The sequence below is a fragment of the Schistocerca nitens genome, chromosome 1 (genome assembly GCF_023898315.1).
Source record: "Schistocerca nitens isolate TAMUIC-IGC-003100 chromosome 1, iqSchNite1.1, whole genome shotgun sequence".
Lineage (NCBI taxonomy): Eukaryota > Metazoa > Arthropoda > Insecta > Orthoptera > Acrididae > Schistocerca > Schistocerca nitens.
This window is the reverse complement of record NC_064614.1, coordinates 148,748,398-148,773,221: the sequence shown is the minus strand read 5'-3', so window position 1 is coordinate 148,773,221 and position 24,824 is coordinate 148,748,398. Positions and strand designations below refer to the sequence as shown.

The window sequence follows — 24,824 nt, the reverse complement described above, 5'->3', positions numbered from 1 at the left end:
TTTAGCTTGGTGGCTGGAGTCCCGCAGTCTTTTAACGCCTGCCCAATGCGGTTTCCGAAAGCGTTGTTCTGCAGTTGACCATCTTGTTGCTCTCTCCACTTATATCATGAACAATTTTCTCCGGAAACGCCAAACAGTAGCAATATTTTTTGATCTGGAGAGAGCATACGATACCTGTTGGAGGACAGGCATCCTCTGCACACTGTTCTCTTGGGGCTTTCGAGGTCGGCTGCCCCTTTTCTTCGCGAATTTATGGCAGAGCGCACATTTAGAGTGCGGGTGAACACTACTCTCTCCCGTACTTTCTCCCAAGAAAACGGGGTACCCCAGGGCTCCGTGCTAAGTGTTGTACTGTTTGCCATTGCCATAAATCCAATTATGGATTGTCTCCTTCCTGATGTCTCGGGCTCCCTCTTTGTGGACGATTTTGCGATCTACTACAGGTCTCAACGGACCAGCCTTCTTGTACGACGTCTTCAAGGATGTCTCTATTGCCTCCACTCTTGGAGCATCGAAACCGGCTTCCGTTTTTCTCCCAGTAAGACCGTTTGTGTTAATTTTTGGCGACGTAAGGAGTTTCTTCCACCCTCCTTACATCTAGGACCTGTCAACCTTCCGTTTTCAGACGTCGCTAAATTCTTGGGTCTTATGTTTGACAGAAAACTGTGCTGTCTGCGATCCCTCAACACCCTCCGTGTCCTGAATGGTACCTCCTGGGGAGCGGACCGAGTGGTCCTTCTCCGCCTCTATCGCACCTTAGTGCGCTCGAAATTGGACTATGGAAGCATAGTTTACTCCTCTGCTCGGCCGTCTATTCTTCGTCGTCTCGACTCTATCCACCACCGTGGATTACGTTTAGTGTCTGGAGCTTTTTACACCAGCCCTGTGGAAAGCCTTTATGCTGAGACTGCTGAACCTCTGCTGTCCAATCGGCGAGCAGTCCTTCTGAGTTGTTATGCTAGCCATCTGTCTTCCATGCCTGCTAATCCAGCCCATGACATTTTTTTCGACGCCTCCTTTGATGTAGGGTATGCAGGCCGCCCTTCCTCCCTACTACCACCGGGAGTCCGCTTCCATCAACTGCTCCATTCTCTTTCCTTCCGCTTTCCTAAAACCTTCTTGACAACTTGGGGTACAGCACCGCCTTCGCTCCGTCCCCGGATCTGCCTGCTCCGTGACCTTTGTCAATTTCCCAAGGATGGTACCCCTTCACTTGTTTATCGTCGGGCATTTGCTGCTCTATGTGCACAAATGAAGGAAGCCACATTTATTTGCACTGATGGCTGGAAAACATCGTTAGTTGTAGGGAGTGCATATATTGTTGGCGACACCCCAAATCAATTTCGGCTTCCAGACCAGTGTTCGGTTTATACTGCGGAGCTTTACGCTGTTCTCCAGGCTGTCCACTACATCCGCCGCCATCAGCGGATACAGTATGTTATCTGTTCAGATTCTCTCAGCTCTCTACTCAGTCTCCAAGCTCTCTACCCTGTCCACCCTCTGGTCCACCGGATTCAGGACTGTCTGCGCTTGCTCCACCTGGGGGACATCTTGGTGGCGTTCCTCTGGCTCCCGGGACACGTTGGTATCTGTGGAAATGAGGTGGCCGATATAGCGGCCAAGGCTGCAGTCTCTCTTCTTTGGCCAGCTATTCAATCGATTCCCTTCGCCGATCTACAGAGCGTTTTATGTCGTCTTGTTGTTCTTTTATGGCACGCACATTGGTCGACACTTCCCCATAATAAATTGCGGGACGTGAAAGCTCTTCCCTGTGCTTGGACCTCTTCCTCCCGAACGCGTCATCGGGAGGAGGTAATTTTAACTAGACTCCGGATAGGGCACTGTCTTTTTAGCCATTGACATCTTTTAAGCGGCGATCCTCCCCCACTCTGTCCCCACTGCTCTCAGCTGTGGTCGGTAAGACACCTTTTAATTGAGTGCCCCTATTTTACTCCGTTACGTGCCCGTCTACAGCTGTCATCTGATATATCGTCAATTTTAGCAGATGACACGCGCTTGGCCGATCGCGTTCTCGAGTTTATTAGTGCCAGTGAAATGATGTCAGTCATTTGAAGCTTTTTTTGGGGACAACCAACCCCTTTCTGTAGTGGATTTTTAAGCCTTCCTTCTGCTTTTAGTTTCTCCAATTTTTTGAGTTTCGTTCCCATTGCTGGTGGTTTCCATTTTCGTTTTTTACTGTTTCCAAATCATGGACCGGGCGCTAATGACCATAGCAGTTTTGCGCCCTAAAACCAAAAGAAAACAAATGCTACTGAGAGAAGAATTTGACAGAGCACTGAAAGACCTAAGCTGAGACAAGGCCCATGGAGTAGGCGACATTCCTTCAGAATTATTGAGATTCTTAGGTGAGCCAGCTATGATAACACCATTTCACCTGGAGTGTAAGGTACATGAGTCAGCTGAAATTCCCTGAGACTTCAAGAAGAATGTGACAATTTCAATTCCATAGGAAGCCGGCACTGACAGGTGTGAATATTACAGAACTATCATTTTAGTAAATCATGGTTGCAAAATACTGACACAAGTTATTTACATAATAATGAAAAAAGCTGTAGAAGCTCACCGCTTGGAAGATCAGTTTGGCCTCGAGAGAAATTTAGGAACACGCTAGCCTATTCCGACTCTACGGCTTATTTTAGAAGATAGACTGAAGAAAGGGAGAACCTATGTTTATAGCATTAGTGGATTTAGAGAAAACTTTTGTAACAGAGATAAGATACTCAGGGAACAAAAGATTATTTGTACAAAAAGATTGTTGTACAGAAATCAGACTGCAGTTATAAAAGTGAGGAGGGTATAAAAGGGAAGGAGGATTTGAGAAGGGAGTGAGGAAGGGTTTTAGCATATCCCTGATGTTATTCAATCCTTACATTGAGTAACCAGTAAAGGATACCAATGAGAAATCTGGGAAGTGGATTAAAGTTCAGGGAGAAGAAATGAAAACTGAGATATTTGCTGATGAAATTGCAGTTCCATCAGAAACAGCAAACGACTTGGAAGAGCAATTGAAGGGAATGGGTGAATGGGTAGTGTTTTGAAAAGTAGTTATAAGATGAACATCAACAAAAGTAGAATAAGAGTAATCGAAATTAACCAAATTACATCAGGCAATGCTGAGGGAATTAGACTAGAAAATGAGATACTAATAGTAGTAGATGCATTTTGCTATTTGTGCAGCAAAATAACTAATGGCTGAAGTAGAGAAGATACAAAATGCAGACTTGCTAGAAGAGGAATTTGTTAACATTTCAGTGTTGGCAGATCTTTTGTGAAGGTATCTGCATGGAATGCAGCCTTGCACAGAAATGAAACAGATGGTAAGTGGTTCAGACAAGAAGAGAATAGAAGCTATTGGAATGTATTGCTGTAGAAGGATGCTGAAGATTAGATGGGTAGATCAAAAAACTAATGAAAAGGTACTGAATAAAATGTTGAAAAAAAAAAAAAAAAAAAAAAAAGAGAGAGATAGAGAGAGAGAGAGAGCGAGAGAGAGAGAGAGAGAGAGAGAGAGAGAGAGAGAGAGAGAGAACTCAACTAAAAGAATGGATTACATGGTAGGACTCATCTTAAGGAATTGAGGAACTGTCAATTTGGTGTTGTAGGGAGGTCTTGTGGGGGTGGGGGGTCAAAAACTGTAGAGGGGGACGAGGTCATAAATACACAGTAAGCAGGTTCACAGGTTCAGATGGATGTACGCTGCAGTAGTTATTCGGTGACGAAGAGGCTTGCAGGTAGAGTAGCCTGGAGAGCTTCATCAAACCACTCTTCAGACTGAAGAACACAACAAAACAACAACAAAAATTTTACAGTGAGCATATAGTAAGTTGTGGCAGCCGTTTACCACACCAACTTAGCCTGTGCTCATCACACCGCATCTGTTACAGCATCTAGCACTTGTACTCTTACCAGTGACCTGCTCTGGCTTTGTGCACAGGCAGCACTAAGTTACTACAGCTGGACGATTTGTCTGGTGTAGCGGTACTGTAATGTTACTTGCAGGCCACTGTGTAGAGATGTGCTTAAAATTCAGGGAACAGCATTGGGTAACTGAACATTATCACTTTCACATAACTGAAACGATTTAAACAGTGGACGCCAGGAAAGTTCTCAGAAAACGAACGTTATCTATTCCCTATGTAAGTGGTGACCCCTCCTTCCCACCCCACCCCATGAACCATGGACCTTGCCGTTGGTGGGGAGGCTTGCGTGCCTCAGTGATATTGATGGCCGTTCCGTAGGTGCAACCACAATGGAGGGGTATCTGTTGAGAGGCCAGACAAACATGTGGTTCCTGAAGAGGGGCAGCAGCCTTTTCAGTAGTTGCAGGGGCAACAGTCTAGATGATTGACTGATCTGGCCTTGTAACACTAACCAAAACGGCCTTGCTGTGCTGGTACCGCGAACGGCTGAAAGCAAGGGCAAACTACAGCCATAATTTTTCCCGAAGGCATGCAGCTTTACTGTATGGTTAAATGATGATGGCGTCCTCCTGGGTAAAATATTCCGGAGGTAAAATAGTCCCCCATTCGGATCTCTGGGCGGGGACTACTCAGGAGGACGTCGTTATCAAGAGAAAGAAAACTGGCGTTCTACGGATCGGAGCGTGGAATGTCAGATCCCTTAATCGGGCAGGTAGATTAGAAAATTTAAAAAGAGGAATAGATAGGTTAAAGTTAGATATAGTAGGAATTAGTGAAGTTCGGTGGCAGGAGGAACAAGACTTTTGGTCAGGTGAATACAGGGTTATAAATACAAAATCAAATAGGGGTAATGCAGGAGTAGCTATAATAATGAATAGGAAAATAGGAGTGCAGGTAAGCTACTACAAACAGCATAGTGAACGTATTATAGTGGCCAAGACAGACATGAAGCCCATGCCTACTACAGTAGTACAAGTTTATATGCCAACTAGCTCTGCAGATGACGAAGAAGTTGAAGAAATGTATGATGAGATAAAAGAAATTATTCAAGTAGTGAAGGGAGACGAAAATTTAATAGTCATGGGCGACTGGAATTCGAAGTAGGAAAAGGGAGAGAAGGAAACATAGTAGGTGAATATGGATTGGGGGTAAGAAATGAAAGAGGAAGCTGTCTGGTAGAATTTTGCACAGAGCATAACTTAATCATAGCTAACACTTGGTTCAAGAATCATGAAAGAAGGTTGTATACATGGAAGAATCCTGAAGATACTAGAAGATATCAGATAGATTATATAATGGTAAGACAGAGATTTAGGAACCAGGTTTTAAATTTTAAGACATTTCCAGGGGCAGATGTGGACTCTGACCACAATCTATTGGTAATGAACTGTAGATTAAAACTGAAGAAACTGCAAAAAGGTGTGATTCTAAGGAGATAGGACCTGGATAAACTGACTAAACCAGAGGTTGTACAGAGTTTCAGGGAGAGCATAAGGGAACAATTGACAGGAATGGGGGACAGAAATACAGTAGAAGAAGAAATGGTAGCTATGAGGGATGAAGTGGTGAAGGCAGCAGAGGATCAAGTAGGTAAAAAGTCGAGGGATAGTAGAAATCCGTGGGTAACAGAAGAAATATTGAATTTAATTGATGAAAGGAGAAAATACAAAAATGCAGTAAATGAAGCAGGAAAAAAGGAATACAAATGTCTCAAAAATGAGATCGACAGGAAGTGCAAAATGGCTAAGCAGGGATGGCTAGAGGACAAATCTAAGGATGGAGAGGCTTATCTCACTAGGGGTAAGATAGATACTGCCTACAGGAAAATTAAAGAGGCCTTTGGAGAAAAGAGAACCACTTGTATGAATATCAAGAGCTCAGATGGAAACCCAGTTCCAAGCAAAGAAGGGAAAGCAGAAAGGTGGAAGGAGTATATAGAGGGTTTATACAAGGGCGATGTACTTGAGGACAGTATTATGGAAATGGAAGAGGATGTAGATGAAGATGAAATGGGAGATACGATACTGCGTGAAGAGTTTGACAGAGCACTGAAAGATCTAAGTCGAAACAAGGCCCCAGGAGTAAACAACATTCCATTAGAACTACTGACAGCCTTGGGAGAGACAGTCCTGACAAAACTCTACCATCTGATGAGCAAGATGTATGAGACAGTCGAAATACCCTGAGACTTCCAGAAGAATATAATAATTCCAATCCCAAAGAAAGCAGGTGTTGACAGATGTGAAAATTACCGAACTATCAGTTTAATAAGTCACAGCTGCAAAATACTAATGCAAATTCTTTACAGACAAATGGAAAAACTGGTAGAAGCGGACCTCGGGGAAGATCAGTTTGGATTCCGTAGAAATGTTGGAACACGTGAGGCAATACTGACCTTATGACTTATCTTTGAAGAAAGATTAAGGAAAGGCAAACCTACGTTTCTAGCTTTTGTAGACTTAGAGAAAGCTTTCGACAGTGTTGACTGGAATACTCTCTTTCAAATTCTGAAGGTGGCAGGGGTACAATACAGGGAGCAAAAGGCTATTTACAATTTGTACAGAAACCAGATGGCAGTTATGAGAGTCGAGGGGCATGAAAGGGAAGCAGTGGTTGGGAAGGGAGTGAGACGGGGTTGTAACCTATCCCCGATGTTATTCAGTCAGTACATTGAACAAGCACTAAAGGAAACAGAAGGAAAATTTGGAGTAGGAATTAAAATCCATGGAGAAGAAATAAATACTTTGAGGTTAGCCGATGACATTGTAATTCTGTCAGAGACAGCAAAGGACTTGCAAGAGCGGTTGAACGGAATGGACAGTGTCTTGAAAGGAGGATATAAGATGAACATCAACAAAAGCAAAACGAGGGTAATGGAATGTAGTCAAATTACATCGGGTGATGCTGAGGGGATTAGATTAGGAAATGAGACACTTAAAGTAGTAAATGAGCTTTGCTATTTGGGGAGCAAAATAACTGATGATGGTCGAAGTAGAGGGGATATAAAATGTAGACTGGCAATGGCAAGGAAAGCGTTTCTGAAGAAGAGAAATTTGTTAACATCGAGTATAGATTTAAGTGTCAGGAAGTCAGTTCTGGAAGTATTTGTATGGAGTGTAGCCATGTATGGAAGTGAAACATGGACAATAAATAGTTTGGACAAGAAGAGAATAGAAGCTTTCAAAATGTGGTGCTACAGAAGAATGCTGAAGATTAGATGGGTAGATCACATAACTAACGAGGAGGTATTGAATAGAATTGGGGAGAAGAGGAGTTTGTGGCAAAACTTGACTAGAAGAAGGGATCAGTTGGTAGGACATGTTCTGAGGCATCAAGGGATCACAAATTTAGCATTGGAGGGCAGCGTCGAGGGTAAAAATCGTAGAGGGAGGCCAAGAGATGAATACAATAAGTAGCTTCAGAAGGATGTAGGTTGCAGTAAGTACTGGGAGATGAAGAAGCTTGCACAGGATAGAGTAGCATGGAGAGCTGCATCAAACCAGTCTCAGGACTGAAGACCACAACAACTACAACAACAACATGTAAGTGGCCTTTGCAGTGATGTCTCATGGCAGTAATGGAAGCACATTGTGATGTGATCATTCAATTTACAACCAACGTAAATATTCTATGTGATTCGTTGATGTAAGTGTGTGCGTGATATTTTAACTCATAGCATATTGTGCATCAGATGATGTCTGAGTGAATCAAGTCAGGCTTAGTAAGCACTGATACATTGTTGAGACCCACTGCTGCAGTTCCGTGTCGCAGACCTTTTGTGGCAGTCTTTTTCGCCATACCACGCAAAGAATCATGTTCACATCGGTGTTTGATTCAAGGAAAGCAGAAAGTTGTGTCATCTCCTGCGCCTCTGAAAAACTTTGTGTAAACGAAACGGAGATGCATCCTTTGCTGTACTATTAGGTTTGTGCATAAGTGCATAGTGTTTTTCTGTAAGGTTAATAAACACAACAGGTACACATAAAAGAGATTTTAGTCATCATTAATATATTCTCCTTCACTGTTTACAATGGTCCGCCAACATGGGGGAACTTTTCAATTTCATGACTGTAAAAATCATGTGGTTTTGGGGCAAAGAACTTGTCAAGCGAAGTTCAGAACACTTTTCCATCCGGGAAGGAAATTCCTCGAAGAATGTTCGATACAGGATGGAGAAGGTGAAAATCTGAGAGTACACAGTCAGGTGAGTAAGGTGGGTGCTGAATGATTTTCCAACCAAAACCCTGTATAGTGCTTCTTGTCAGTTTAGCAGAATACATGCGGGTGTTATCATGGAGTAGTGTCACTTCTCACAGTCTTCCTGGTCGTTGTTCTTGGATTGTATCTGCAGGATGTCTCATTTGTTGACAATAAATGTCAGCAGTGATGGTTACACACCAGTGGAGCAATTCATAATACACCACACTGTTGCTGTTCCACCAGATGCATAACAATATCTTTTGTGGATGGGAACAGGTCTCTGCACGGGGAGTTGCTGCTTTGTTTGGATTCACCCAACTTTCTTTTCCTTATGTTAGCATAAACACATCATTTCTCATCACCAGTGACAATATAGAATAGGAAAGGTCAGTGTTGTTCATGAGACAATTGTTAATGTGCAAGCAGAGATGCATGTATTGCCACCCACCGATTTTTGTGATTTTGGCCTAGAGCATGCAGTACCCAAACACCCGATTTTTAGACCTGCTCCATTGGATGGAAATGTTGCACAATGATGGAATGACCACAGTTCATCACATTTGTGAGTTTTCAAGCACACTGGCGTGGATCATTGTAGATTTTTATGTTTGAACAATCTTCATCAAATCTGAATGGTCTTCCTGAATGTGGAGAGTCACTAATGTCAAAATGATCCTCCCTTAAAACAGAAAATCATTTTCTCGCCATGGTCTAACCAGTGGCATTAGCCGCATACACGTTGCAAAGGTTTCTTGCTGCTTCCTCCGCTGTCACCCCTCTTATTGAACTAAAACAGAAAAATATGTCAGCAATGTCCTGATTTCTCAGCTTGACACTCCATTTTCTAGTGTCCACCACTCCACTCATTATCTCCAAATGACAAAATAACAACTCAAATAGCAACATTTAACTGCAAATAAAAAAATGACAGTCGATAAATACACACATAGCAACTGGAATACCAACATGCAAAACAAAACCGCTATGAACGTATGGGCCGAGCTAATAGTTTTTCAGAAAGCGCTTTCCTTTTTGGAAAAAAAAACTGCACACCACAGATTTTGGATTCACATGTGTTCTCACTACACAATTGTTGTGAAATGACTGCAGTCAGTTAGCCACTACTTTGGGTCTTTGGTGATGTGCGCACACGCGCATATGTGTGTGTGTGTGTAATATATAGATATTGTTGTATCAATTTCACAGTGGTCAGAGACTTTAATTGATCATAATTCAGAGAGTTTTCAAGAAAAATTAATATGTCATGTACATAAACCTTCCGCATGAGCCATTCTAACATTAGTCAAAACAGGTTCAAAATCCCTACAGTAGTTCTTGTAAGTAGCCTGAATATCAATGCTCATACAACCTTCAGTGGGTTTAATTCATTCTTCCACACTAATATTATTAAATGCCAAAGAAACTCAGTGTGTTTAGTTTTCACGACAAACCACTGATCCATGAAATTTGGTATATTGTTACCTTGAACACTGAAGAAGAATATAGACCACTTCAGAAAGTAAAAAAGAAAGAAAATGACCCCTAAAGCTGTTGGCACACAGACGGTGGTCAAACGTCAACGTTGAGCCTGCCAAGTTCAACGTGCTGCTGAACTCTCAGAAATGATGCGACTTGTGCACATGGTACGTGGGCCTCAATGTGCTATACGAGATCACAACACACTCCAGCGGCAGTTGCGGGATGTTTCTAATTCGTAAATCACACTGTTTACTAACCAGGCGTGCGTAAAATTCCCACGTTACCTCCAGTGAAATGCACATTTCTCCCATTTTCCATATGCATATGCATATGCATATGCATATGTAATACACACAATAAAAACTTCAATATACATGTTTTAAGATGAAAAGGAAAGTACCATGTAGTATGGACACAGGTTTATAAATGTTCCATTACAAACAGTGCGATACTAATTTGCAATAGTTCTCCACATAAGATAAACATTATTTTGTCATTCCCACATTTTAGTAAAACCCCAAGGCCATTCTTACTTGATCACTGTTCGTACCCAGTAACAGAATCTTTGCAACACATGAATTACAAACGTATAAAGATATTTTGCTCTTTTTTCTTTTACAAATAGCGCAAGCTGTCCTGTAGATTAAGCCAATCGAACAAACTCACTCCTCAATAAAAGGTGAACTTATATTTTCATAGCATCAGATATTATAGTATATACATATATTAAACTAATAAAGTTAGGAAAAAAATTTAGATGTGGCGAGATGCGAACCACCGTTGAATACGCATACAGTTCATCATCAGTAATGCTACTCACTCCGCTAAAACGACATAATTGTCTGACAGCCAATTCTGCTGTGTTACCACTTGCTAAAAGCTTTAATTGCAGTTATGTTACTAGTTGAAATTTAATTATAACAAATTGTACCAAGAACAATGTGTTTTTAGTGGATCCTCAGTGTGTCATTGCCTTCAAATGGCATACTCAGAATAATTCTTTTGCTATGAATATGATGTTTCTGATTTTTTTATTGCAATGAATCACACAGTTAAGAACGGGTTTCTGAGTAATTCTCAATTTGCCTGCACTCAGAAACTGCATATATACGTATAGGCTTGAAATGAATGCCAATATGGCTCCTCACAACTCCGTGCTGAAGGGAGATGGCATGCAAGTGATGGAGGTGGCGTTGTGCCATCTCATTGGTCAACACTCAGACGTACATTCAGAATATCTGACATGCTAGATATTGCTCTGCACATTCGGAAAGACTCCTGAACGTGCTATTCCACGTTTTGACGTCAGAAACTCGGCACGCTTAACGTTCAGGTGCACGGTCCGTGTGCCAACGGCTTAAGAGTGTAAGCAGGGAATGGCTCATCTTTTTTTTATAAATCAATGAAAAATACAACATTAAAGTGTTATTAAATTTGTTGCATAATGTTCATGTTGTGTAATTTGTAGCTACTTAATTCGCACAATGCATAGATTTTCACGCTTGTCCACATGCACCACAACTTGGCAGTGTTGCTCTACATACTGCCTCGTCATATGTTTAGAAGGGGGTGGGGGTGGGGGGGAGGCACATCATGAGCTAGGATTACCCGTGAACATGTAGAAAAGTGAGGGGAGCTGACGCTATTGCACATACAGTAGCTTATTTACTCAACATTGCTCATTGTAACAAAACTACAGCTATGTGAGTGCAGCAGTGGCTAAGCTATCTCTTATACAGAGAGAAAAGACACAGAAGAAGATAGATAGATAGACGTATATATATGTGGGAACAGCAACTAGCTACCTCCCAGCTGCAGTGCTGATTGCTATACTAATGTGATGTCTTAAGGGTATACATCAGAAACTAACTTTACTAGACTTAAAATGATCACAATAAATAAAATATCAGTTGTGTTGTGACAGGAACCATCACAAGATGTATGAAAGATAATGCGAATATTTTGAGTTCTCAACACTACTCGTTTATTGTTGATGGTATAGCAAAGGCAACAAAGTGTTGGACATATGCTTGACCGGACATTTAATTGAAAGGTTATCCATTTTGTATTTAGAGAATAGTAAAGCATATAATTGAAAAGTTATCCTTTTTGTATTTAGAGAATAGTAAAGTAATAAGTATTGCTTCCGACCCATAGTGACAAATAAACTTGTTCAGTGGCTGGTTCATATGTGCACTTTATTATTGGTTACATGTATAATTCCTTAGGGTACTTGTCCCTATGCATGCAAGAATCACTAGGGCTAGGCATTTGAAGACAGCAGGGTTATTATCTATCTCCACGCTATTAATGTTATTAAAATGGTTTTTACTCTTTAAAAGTCAGCCTGGGCGCTAATGACCTCAGTAGTTGAGCGCTCTTAAAAAAAAAAAAAGTCAGCCGGTGTTGGTGGGATGGTGATGTCACTGTCTTTAGTTATAATATTATGAAAAGCATAGGTTGCTATATTCACCAAATAGCGGAGATGCTGAGTTGCAAATAGGAGCAACAAAAAGACTGTCAAACAATTCAGCTTTCGGCCTAAAAGTCCTTCATCAGAATTAGACAAAACACACACACAGACAGATGTGCAAAGGCAACTAACACCCGCATGAGTGAGTTTTGTTTGTGTGTGTGTGTTGTCTATTTTTGACAAAGGCCTTGTTGGCCAAAAGCTTATTGCATGACAGTCTTTTTGTTGTGCCTATCTGCCTCTCAGCATCTCTATCTCCACTATATGATGAGTAGCATCTATCCTTCTCATAATATTGTCACTTTCAGAATATTGTCATTATTCCATCTTGGATTTTCCTTTGTATTTAGCTATGCGAAGATAATATGGAAGAGGCTTGTTAACAAAAAACTGAACAATTCTAAAACTTAGAAACTGTCTCTTAAAAATTTCTGTTCAAAAAATAAGTGAATTAGCTCGGAGTCCCCAGCACTACTGTACAGTTTATCAGTGAATCAATGCTCCAGCTAGTAGCTCTCTACCAAGGGCCACAGTGAATGGTTGGATATCGCATTTAAGTTTAGCGGCCAACCAATCATTTGTAGCATTTGCCCCAAAATCGTCAGCTGAGAAAAAGGAACTTCCCATAAAATGCAGGCAGTAATTTGTGTAATGTGAGTTCACTACACTCATGGATTAAAGTATATAAAAAACTGGATTTTATTTCCTGCTCTTCTCACAGTAACAAGTTTATGAATTATCAGTATTGAATGTTATCACGCCAGTGTGAGAGCTTAAATAAACGCAGGCACTACCTCGCGCACTCCAAAATCTCTCAAAAATTCTGAGGCTCACTCGCTTAAAATTCAAGTTAAAGTTCCTCATTTGCAAAATGGCAAAAATTGTTAGACCCAAATAAAAATCTACTTGCTAAGGTTGGCAGTGAAATTTCAAAGTTCTGAATCATTCCCTGACAAAAAGTCTTTTGTCACAGTCAGCCACTTAAGAAAATTTTAACTCTTTCACAAAGTCGCGCATACAAAATTCACCACAATAACTGCCTCATGACTGCCAGAATCAGACTGTTCGCCTCCTGGCACCACCAAAATCAGCCTGTCTGCACCAAGATGACTGCTGGGTATTTGTATTCTCGCATTGTAACATGAGTCAAAACACTTACTTTCTTTCTTCTGGAATATGGCAAAACTATAAACATGTAGATATACATACACTGATCAGCCAGAACATTATGATCAGCAACCTACTATAGATATAAACCTGTCCAGGTGATAGCATTGTCACCTGGCGAGGAATGACTGCTAGTCAGACACATGCACGGTCCCGGTAGTATCAGTATCAGTGAGCGAGCTGTCTGTGTGGAATGGGGAAGGCGTGTGGGCTATCTGAGATTGATCGAGGGCAGATTGTGATGACCCAGCACGAGCATTTCAGAAACTGCATGACTTTTTGGGTGTTTGAGGAGTGCTGTGGTGAGTGTCTTCAACATGTGGTGAAACCGAGGTGAAATTGTGTTCAGGCATTTTGGATTCAGGTGGCCACCACTCATCACAGATGCCGGACGTTGCAGGCCGGGCAGACTGGTAAAACAGGACAGGCGGTGAACTGTGGTGGAACTATCTAGTCTTTAATCCTGGGCAGAGTACAAGGTGTCTGAACAGACAGAACACTCCTAACGATGGGCCTCTGCACCTGGCTTCCTGTGCATTTGCCAATGTTAACACCACGACATCGGCAACTGTGATTGAAATAGGCATGTGTCACGGGCACTGGACACTGGCGCAGCAGCACGGCTTTGCAAGGTCTGACGAATCCCGATACCTTCTTCAACATGCCGATGGGAGGAAACAAATCTGTTATCTTCCATGGGAACAGCTCCTTGACACCTGTACTGTGGGTTGTAGACAAGCTGGCAGTGGCTCCGTTATGCTATGGGGAACATTCATGTGGGCATCCGTGGGTCCAGTGGCGTTCATGCAAGGTGTCATGATGGCCAAGGATTGTCATAGACTGGTTTCAGACCATGTACACTGCTTCATGATGGTCATGTTACCCCAGCAGTGGCATTTTTCAACAATGTGGTGCATCGTCTCACAAGGCCAGAAGTGTGATGGAGGGGCTCAAGGAACACAGTGGCGAGTTCCATTTGATGTGCTGGCACAACTCGCCAGATCTGAAACTGGTCAAATATGCCCAGGATGTGACTGTACGTGACGTCGGAGCTCATCAGCCTCTCCCGTGAATTTACAGAATTAAGTGACTTGTATGTGCACATGTGATGTCAACTCCCCCCAATGACTAACCGAGGCCTCATTGTTTTTCGTGACATGACGATTGCCACTGTAACGCATGCCGTAGATGGACATACCAGCTATTAGGTAGGTGGTCATAATGTTCTGGCTGATCATTGTATGTATAGTACATGTGTTTGCATGCAAATTGTCTCACCTTTTCATTGCTGCCTTCAGTTTTTCTTTGCATCACTAGTTTTATCATAAAGTCTAATTCAGTCATGGAAAATGTTGTTTGTTGTTTGAGATATAAACAATTAACAGTAAGCATACTCCTACTTCCCTAACTATGTTTGTTTTAGAGTAATGCAGCTACTTTCAACTTGTTAATTAATTTTATGGCTAAAATTCCGTGTTTTCCTGTGTGGAATACACACTCCAGCCTTCATTTCAAAACTGATAATCTTTACAAAAATTATGTTTTGATTGTTTGATAGTTGCCTATGAGACTTATTCGTTGACACTTCATTCATAAAAATCAGTAAAGGTGTCACCAAGTTATTAATTTTCAAAGTTTATAATGTTTGCAAAATATGTAACATAAAATAACTTAGAAGCTCTACATTGTACCGAGAGCATGCCTAAGCCCTCTCAATCACTGTAATTGTCCCCAATGACCAGCAAGTGTGGGAAATGTCTGCCAGTCTCCAGGATTTTTCATATTTCCGGAACGACCCAATAGCACAAGCTTAAAGAACACTGATATCTAGCAGTGGAACTTGAATAAAGCTGGTGCCACTGTGGGCAGCTCGGTGTGGTCCCCCATATGTCGCATTTCCATGCCTCTTTTACAGTCAAACTCGTGCTTTCGCAGCTACAACTGTTATTCAACCCACAACGAACTGTGTGGGCACAGCCATGTCCACTCTCAAAGTATATGGACACCTTTTTTGGGGTCTCTACTGTCACAGGCTCGTGTTGAGAAAACAGTATTTTTCTCTCAGTAGGTGTGGATGGTGCTGTGCATATTCAGAGGAGATAAATTGTTTGACCAACCATTTTTCTACTAGAAAAGGACAATTATATGACTAATCTGGATGATGTAACTGATTGTCACCTAGAAGTATTTTTCTTCTTGAAAATCTCTAGATTTTTGTTTTAGGAACAGGTATCAACTGATACTTTTTCTCTATTTGGGAAAAAATAGGTGCAGTAGAAGGACTGAACAAGTACCAATTAACAGCTGACAAGTTTCATAATTTAACTGTTGATTTTGAACAATCACTCAAGATGAATGAAAGTGAATGGGGTAAAAGGAAAGTATTCCTGTGCCTACAGTAATGACTTTATTTCAGAAATACACTTGTAGACTGAAAGACTGTCTCTCTCAGATTATGTATGCCACAGTGAAACAATGGAAAATGTTGTTTTCATTCATTGCTGGTGTTAATATCCAAAATGACGGCATCCACAATAGAAAAGGCATACTGTGTCATACAATACACAAAAATGTCATCTGTAATCATTGTTCAAAGACTTTTCTGACCAAGTTTGGTAATGTGCCATCATACCATCACAACATTGCTAAATGGGCAATGCAATTTGAGGAGACAGGATCCATATGCAAGAAGAAAACCACAGGATGATCATCCATCGAGAATGAAGTGGTGGAAAACATTTGTACAATCTATGAAAGAAGCTTCATAAAATCCATGTGTCATGCCAGCAAGAAAGTGAAATGTAGCAATCAAGAGTGTGGCATGTGCTATACTAGCATCTGCAGTTCAAAGTTTACAGAATTCAAAAGCTGCAAGCATTAAAACCAGCTGATAAACCAAAATGGGGACAGTTATGCATTGATTTTCAAGCACATATGGCGATGGATGATTTCACAGACAGACTTGTGTTCCATAACAAAGCAATATTTCACTTAAGTGGCAAGGTGAACAAGCGTAATTTGAGAATTTTGGGTACACAAAACCTACGTGCCTCTCTAGAACATATTTACAATTCCCCGAAACTTACTGTTTTCTGTGTCATAACCTGTCACAGAGACTTTGGTCCTTTCTTCTTTGAAGAATTTACCATTACAGGCATAACCTACCCTCATATGCTTTCTCTTTGGTTGTTACCTCAGTTGACAGAAGAGGTACCCAACTACATTTTGCAACAGGACGGAATCTCACCACACTGACATAGCCTTGTATGTAGTCACCTCAATGAACATCTTCCACAGCACTGGATTGAACCGGTAGTGTTCATTAGATGGACCCATGACTGTTTTGGTCTTATTACTGACACTTTGGTTGAGTCCCTCTTGTTGAGGAGAGCTCGTGGTTCTACTTTAGAAAGTACTTTCTGGTTTACAAAGTGTCATAGTGCATAGTATTCAGTCATCATGTTGTTAAGATCTCATCATGAGGGCGAATATCCAGGCATGTGGAACAGATGGACAACAAAGTTCTGATGTTATGTGAGTCCATGAAGATGGAGGCAAAAACTTTCAAGTTCACAAAACCTTCAATTATTGTTAGAACTACGTCAGAGGGATAACCATCACTGTGACATTTGGAAGTCATTAAAATCTCAGGTTACTAAATATCATCTCATTCCCTTGTCATCGTTAAAGAAATGATATGGTGGTGTAACCTGTTTCAGATGAAGCATTCACTACTTAGTATCAAGCCATACTCTTAGGATTGCCAGCTAAATGTGGCGTCCACAGCAGGAGATGTGCATTGGTAAAGTTAGGTGGATAAGGAATCAGATATTCAATGTTTATGCACACCAGTCACTGTTCACATGAGTAAATAAGTAATTTATCTGTTTCCCCACAAAAAATTCAGTCATTGTCTGCAACATGGTGACCAGCTTGAAAGCTCGAGATGTTTCTCTGTGGAAAAGAGTTAATTTTGCCATTAAAAAGAAAGCGTGTGCAAATTGTAAAGACAAAGTCACGATGTTAAATGAATGTGTGTCCATTCTACATTTTATAATCAGTGCTCTGAAAGTGAATATCTCGAATTTTCAGCTTGGAAAAAGTGAGCTGAATACTCGACAAGTTCCGCAGAGCATCGCACCTGCTAGTGAAAAGTGGATTAAAGTCACTTGCAAAAACAGCATGTAAGAACTGCAAAATCATGTAAACAGTAAAAGTACCTGCGACACAATCTTTGTGCATGAGAATCCTTTTGAAGTGCTTTCAGCTGTGGACTGTGATATCTCAACGAGCTGTGTCGAACCACATGGAATGAAAAAGTACATCAGAAACAAAGAACAACAAGAGTCGCTTTCAACCACAGGAAAAAAACAATTCAACCATGAGTGTAGTCGCCGACAGTGAATCAAAATCAAGTGTTCCTCAAGCTGGATTATGACTAATATGGACAAAAAAGGCAGAACAAACAGTGCCACCACACAACATCCAAGTACCGACAGGCCTAAATACAGTTATCATCAACCAGCAAAAAAGTGTAAAGTAAATCTATTTGCAGATAGGGTCGGAACATAGGAGCCGAATTTCAGTCTAGAAGCAGCCACAAAATAACTAGCATAGTGAAACCAGGCACAAAATATCAGGCAGTGACTTCTATGAACCATGACATGAAAACAGCAACAACAACTTTTTCATGTTCTTAGCGGGAACAAATGACCTAGCTAAAAACGAAACGAAAGACCTAGTGATCTCACTTAAAAGAAAGCTACATGAGCTGCGAAATTCAAACGTGATCATCTTCTCTGTTCCACATTGACATGACTTGCCGATCTGACAGTGTGTTAATAAAGAAGCGCAAACAAACAGATCCTAAATATATGCATGAGATTCAAAACTGTTACATTTGTGGACGTAAGCTGTGTAGGAAGAAGATTCTACACATCCCATGGCCTACATCTCAACAGACTAGGGAAGGACTTAGCTATAAAACGAATCCAAGAAATAGTGACCAGCAAATTGAATGTGCAGCATTGTGCTACAGAGGCCATCCCTTTCAAGGACAAAAATAATGAACACTTGGGAGACACAGCCATGAAATGCCAGATTAGTAAAACAATATATCGGCAGGACAAGAGCGATGTTTTTTTAAGACAGTAAAACCTGCCAACAGCGCAACACCAGATGCAAGAGTATGTGTTTCATATGTGCCTCAAGCAGACATCTGTCCACACGAGAATAATTTATGACTTTTGCATTATAATGTACAGGGTTTAGGAAACAAAATAGATGCTTTTGAATCATATATCACAGGACTATCTCCACATGTAGAAATAATTACAGAATACCAGAAAACAGTGAACAACATTCAATATTGAAAAGAAACTTGGATACTCACAACTATGAAACAAGACATATGTCAAAGGAGTTCCTTTTAATAACTTGTTACCAAATGAAGTTAAGATATTGACAGTGGATATTTTTAAAAAGCGAGTCAAGTAGTGGCTTATCCAAAAATGCCCTTACAACTTGAATTCATCATGAATTAAAATGTGATAAGAAATAATGTAAACTAAAAAATTGTAATTGCAAAAACTATATACTTAGTTGAAAATGCACATGCATGTAAAATTACATGTTACGAGCAATAAATTGAATTGAATTGAAATGAATTGAGCCAAAGGAGCAGTATTTCTAAAAACAGCAAAAATCCATAGAATGCCTCGGATGTCCAAGGTGAATGTCATCAATAATGGTTCAGTGGAACAGCTCACTGTATGGATAAATTATGAAGCAGTCAAAGCTGTCTACCACTTTACAGCAGGGAATTTTGTTGGGTATTGAATTCCAAAATTCTAATTTAGTTACTTTCATGTTCCATGGATCATTTTGCATGATAAATGGTTATGATGTGGAATGAGTCATTTTACATTCAAATCACAAATTAATTTGTACATATTCCATTGTACATTCTGAGCATTTCTAAGTTAGTTAGACATTTTATATCACTGGATGAGTGATCAAATTGTGCACTCCTTTTGTACTGAAGAGAAGTTTGATGTGGAGTAATGAATGTCATTTTTCCTTCTGTAGTGGATTATTTATAATAAACATCATGACAGAATAAATATATTGTGAAGCTGTAGTGAGAATGCCCAACTCCTTCAACAGATGTGTACAAGATGATTGTGGATGAGCACCACATATTATCCATATGGGGCGTTTTTGAGCAACGAAGACTTTCTTTCTTAAAGATGAGTTTCCCATGAACATTATTCCATACGACATTATTTGCCTTCCCCAAGATTTGCAATGATTCTAACTGCAAAAATGACTGAACTATGTTTTTTAGGAGTTCCAAAATGTGTTTCTTTCAGTTTAAATTCTCATTGATATGGGCAACTAAAAATTTTGAACTTTCCACCCTATTTATTATTTCCTCACTATGTATTACATTTACCACTGGTGTAGCACACCAAGATGTGCAGAACTGAATATGTTGTGTCTTTTTAAAATTGACGGGGAGACCATTCGCAGAAAACCAGTCAATGATAATTTTAAGAACTTCGTTTGCCATTTATTCTGTTTCTGTATGTATATTAGGATGTTTACAATATTAGTGCCATCTGCAAAAAGAACCAATTCTGCTTCTTGTATGTTAGACAGAGATTGTTTACATATATGAGGAATAATACTGGACCTAAGATTGAGCCTTGGAGAACCTCATGCATGATTTCTCCACAGTGAGAATTGTGTCCCCAGATTATATTGGTTGAATTACTAAGTACAACAGTTTGCATTCTTTTGGTTAGATATGACATTATCCATTGGTTGGCTATAGCATCAGTACCATAATACTTTAATTAGGAGAATAAATATTGGTGCATTGTTGAAAAAATCTTGAATTTGCTGGACAGTATTAAAACTGCAGGCTGCTGATTAACAATACCTAGTCTTGTGGTGCAACATATCACTTTGGTGAAATGATGTGTTGAACAAGCACTTTTCGAACTGATGAATGATGATTACCACTACAAGTTTATTTTTGTAATAAATTAGATAATCTACTGTATGAATGTATGTTTTGCCTATGCACATGTATTGTGAGGTGGATGGACACATTGTACCTGCAAGCCAGAATGACAATAAACATCGTACCATTTAATGGATTCTGAAACAACTCATATCCAGTTCAAATTACCAGTTTGTTCTGTGTGAATTCAACCATTGATAATAGCATTTCAGTGTCAGTACCTGGCATAAGTATTTTCGTATGCATTAACTTATTTGCTTTTAATTCATTATAAATTTTCATTCCTATACAATTTCTTGTTGTGTGTGAACAAAATACTTTTGTGGATCTTGAACCGTGGTGTGACTCAGTGTTTTTCACATTAACAAACACTGCTAGAGGTGATAGAAGTAGTAAGTGACAGAGATAAAAATCCTCGCACTGACCAGGAATATGACCCCAGACCTTCAGACATCTAGTGTGGCACTTTTACCACTGGGCCACTTTCCTGGGATGTCACATTCATCCATACATGATGCACATCTGCTTCTGGAAGAATAGGATGTATTGATGAGATAATCTGCTTTGCTGTGGAGCTTGAAAAGCTTGCAAATGGCTGTAAAAGCACAGTCAGTACTCAAAGCACTATCTTTGCATCCAAATTTTCCATGTCTTAACCCATCTATTGGGCCATATCAGTCAGTTTCTGTGTTCATTGTGTGAATATTGTGTCTTGCACTCTTTAATAGATACTGAAACCATGCAAACAGAATGTCTCTGGATATTGTTAGAGACCCTTTCAGCAACCGAGTCAATTCCAGCTCCTTTAACGACTGCTGTCCTGTGGATGTTAGTTACTCTTAATATCTACAGAGGATAATAATTATGGAACTTGATACAAAATTGCACTTGAAACTGAAAACAAAAAACTTTGGAAGAAAGATGGCATTCCGGTGAAACCCTGTTGAGTAAATAGAAAAAAAAAAAAAATGTTATTTGAAGAAGACTGTAGAATGTTTCTGTTGTCCATAAAAGTATCTCATGCAGGGACCTGGAGACAGTTAAGTGAAACTAGAGCATGAACAGATGTATATAGTCAACATTTTTTCCGTTTGATTGATATGCAAATGGAGTAGAGTAGAAGGTCACGAATAATAGTATGAAGTACCCACAGCTGTGCACTGTCAGTGCCTTGACGAGTATGTTTGTAGATGCTAAACGGAAATGTTGGCCAGAATGCTTTTCATCTGCAACTGCGTGTAGATCGAAAATTCACCCTTTGTGCTTAACCAATGAAGGACAGTGTAACAAATTGATGAGATATGAAAAAACAGTTAACAGTCAAATTGACAGCTTTTTGTATTGTTCAGAGTTTGTTCTTTGCTGTCCACCATTTCTGGGATTATATAGTGCAGAGCAAACATCTGATAGGTAGATCTATTGCTTGATGTTGGGAAACCAGAAATTTATTTGAGAGTTTCTCATGACTTCTTCAGTGTTCTTGTGCCAAGTAAGTGAGAACGTATAATGATGAGATATTGTCGGAATAGGGGAAAATTTCTTCAGCACTAAGATGTAGCTCGTAAAATGTTTTCACTAAGTATTGTATTTTATGTTCTTAGAAACTTTTCTTAAAATGTACTGAAACTGTCTTATTGCTGCAGATGACTACAGGTGGAACTGAATCTATATTGATGGCATGCAAAGCATATCGTGACTACGCAAAATTTGAGAGGGGTATCAAACATCCAGAGATTGTTTTGCCAAAAACAGCCCATCCAGCATTTGACAAGGCTGCATTGTATTTCGGCATGAGAATCAAACACGTTCCTGTTGATCCTGTCACCACCAAAGTCAATATAAGGGCAATGAAGAATTCTATCAGTAAAAATACATGCATGGTATGTTACCCTGTGTAATTGCTCATTTCTGTTTCATTACATTCACTTTTTATTTTTTGTTTTAGCTAATTGGAACAATACAGTATGTGAGCATTTTCAGAATAAAGTTTTATTACTCATTGTTAAGGTTATGCTACCTGAAAGTGAAATGTTGAAAGTGATTTGTGTTTACAGCTAGTTGGATCAGTGCCAAACTTCCCCTATGGAACTATGGATGACATTGAGGCTATAGCAGAATTAGGAAGGAGATACAACATACCTGTACATGTAGATGCCTGCTTAGGAGGTTTTGTCATTGTGTTCATGCAAAAAGCAGGCTACAAATTACCACCATTTGATTTTTCTGTTCCTGGAGTTACAAGTATATCAGCAGATACACACAAGGTGAGTGTAATCAGCAAGTTGCTACCTTATATCCTCTTGAAGACAGACAAAGCAGTGTTTGAACTGGGAAACGGAAGTACTACAGTTAAGTGTGGAATTCATTTAGGATCATATTTATGGGCACAAATGGCACCATAGAAAAGACCCAAAACTGATGTGCAGTATGTTATTGAGGATGCCATTTATTTAACCCGTTAAACAGTGGGCAATACTCGCAATGTATTCTTACATTCGGTAAGATCCATATGCCCTCCTGGTTGTGCCAAACAGTGAGCCACTGTGGGAACTCTGCCATTTTAGGCGAGGTGTGGGCTTGGCAAATGTGAGTACATGGAAGAAGCCTGGAGATACTGGAAGGTGTCAGATAGATTATATAATGGTAAGACAGAGATTTAGGAACCAGGTTTTAAATTGTAAGACATTTCCAGGGGCAGATGTGGACTCTGACCACAATGTATTGGTTATGAACTGTAGATTAAAACTGAAGAAACTGCAAAAGGGTGGGAATTTAATGAGATGGGACCTGGATAAACTGACAGAACCAAAGGTTGTAGAGAGTTTCAGGGAGAGCATAAGGGAACGATTGACAAGAATGGGGGAAAGAAATACAATAGAAGAAGAATGGGTAGCTTTGAGAGATGAAATAGTGAAGGCAGCAGAGGATCAAGTAGATAAAAAGACGAGGACTAATATAATAGATAAAAAGACGAGGACTAATAGAATAGATAAAAAGACGAGGACTAATAGAAATCCTTGGGTAACAGAAGAGGTATTGAATTTAATTGATGAAAGGAGAAAATACAAAAATGCAGTAAATAAAGCAGGCAAAAAGGAATACAAACGTCTCAAAAACTAGATAGACAGGAAGTGCAAAATGGCAAAGCAGGGATGGCTCAAGGACAAATGTAAGGATGTAGAGTCGTATATCACTTGGGGTAAGATAGATACTACCTACAGGAAAATTAAAGAGACCTCCGGAGAAAAGAGAACCGCTTGCATGAATATCAAGAGTTCAGTTGGAAACCTGGTTCTAAGCTAAGAAGGGAAAACAGAAAGGTGTGAGTATATAGAGGGTCTATACCTATGTCGAAACAAGGTTAGATTAGGAAATGAGATGCTTAAAGTAGTAAATGAGTTTTGCTATTTGGGGAGCAAAATAACTGATGATGGTCGAAGTAGAGGGGATATACAATGTAGACTGGCAATGGCAAGGAAAGCGTTTCTGAAGAAGAGAAATTTGTTAACATCGAGTATAGATTTAAGTGTCAGGAAGTCGTTTCTGAAAGTATTTGTATGGAGTGTAGCCTTGTATGGAAGTGAAGTGTGGACGATAAATAGTTTAGACAAGAAGAGAATAGAAACTTTCGAAATGTGGTGGTACAGAAGAATGCTGAATATTAGGTGGGTACATCACATAACTAATGAGGTGTTGAATAGAATTGGGGAGAAGAGAAATTTGTGTCACAACTTGACTAGAGACATCAAGGGATCACCAATTTAGTATTGGAGGGCAGCGTGGAGGGTAAAAATCGTAGAGGGAGGCCACGAGACAAATACACTAGACAGATTCAGAAGGATGTAGGTTGCAGTAGGTACTGGGAGATGAAGAAGCTTGCACAGGATAGAGGAGCATGGAGAGCTGCATCAAACCAGTCTCTGGACTGAAGACAACAACAACAACAACAACAACAACAACACAAGGCCAGCTGGGTGGTGAGAACTAAGGACATGTTGCTCTAGTTCGCAACTGTGGAGTTCTGAGAAACTGGGGGAAGAATGCAGATGATGCATGCAGTGAAATAGGCACTGAGGTCACGACTGTCATGTTGTAGAGCATGCTCTGTAACAGAGTATGGTCTGTTGCCGGTATACACCCTCTGCCTATGCTCATTCATATTGACTGATAACTTGGTGGTAGTCATGCCGTTGTGAAAGACCTAACATTGTTTACGTAACAGCTGGTATGTGATGTGTTGTTTCACAGGTGGCTCTGCCTTTGATAGTATATGTTTCACAGGGCGGGTATAGGTGGCAGTAGAGGGCTGCATAGGGCAAGTCATGCAGCAGGGACAGTCACAGGGGGAGGAGCCATAGTGTAAGGAGATAGGTGCAGAAGGAAAACAGGGTCTGACAAGGATATTGCGGAGGTTGGGAGGGCAATGTAAAGTTATTCTAGGTGTGTTGAGCAAAATCTCAGACAGAATGCACCTCATTTCAAGTCATGTTTTTAGGAAGTCATGGCCTTGTCGAAGTAACTGTTTAATACATTCAAG

General features: G+C 40.2%; 1 protein-coding gene across 1 annotated transcript in view; it reads left to right on the top strand.

The window, feature by feature from the left end:
* LOC126243523 (sphingosine-1-phosphate lyase) overlaps nucleotides 1–24,824 on the top strand; it is a 71,291-nt gene that overhangs the window by 16,280 nt on the left and 30,187 nt on the right. Inside the window, exons 4-5 of the mRNA XM_049948169.1 lie at nucleotides 21,931–22,167; nucleotides 22,342–22,551. Of these exons, the coding sequence (XP_049804126.1) occupies nucleotides 21,931–22,167; nucleotides 22,342–22,551 (447 nt within the window). The remainder of the gene's footprint in view (nucleotides 1–21,930; nucleotides 22,168–22,341; nucleotides 22,552–24,824) is intronic.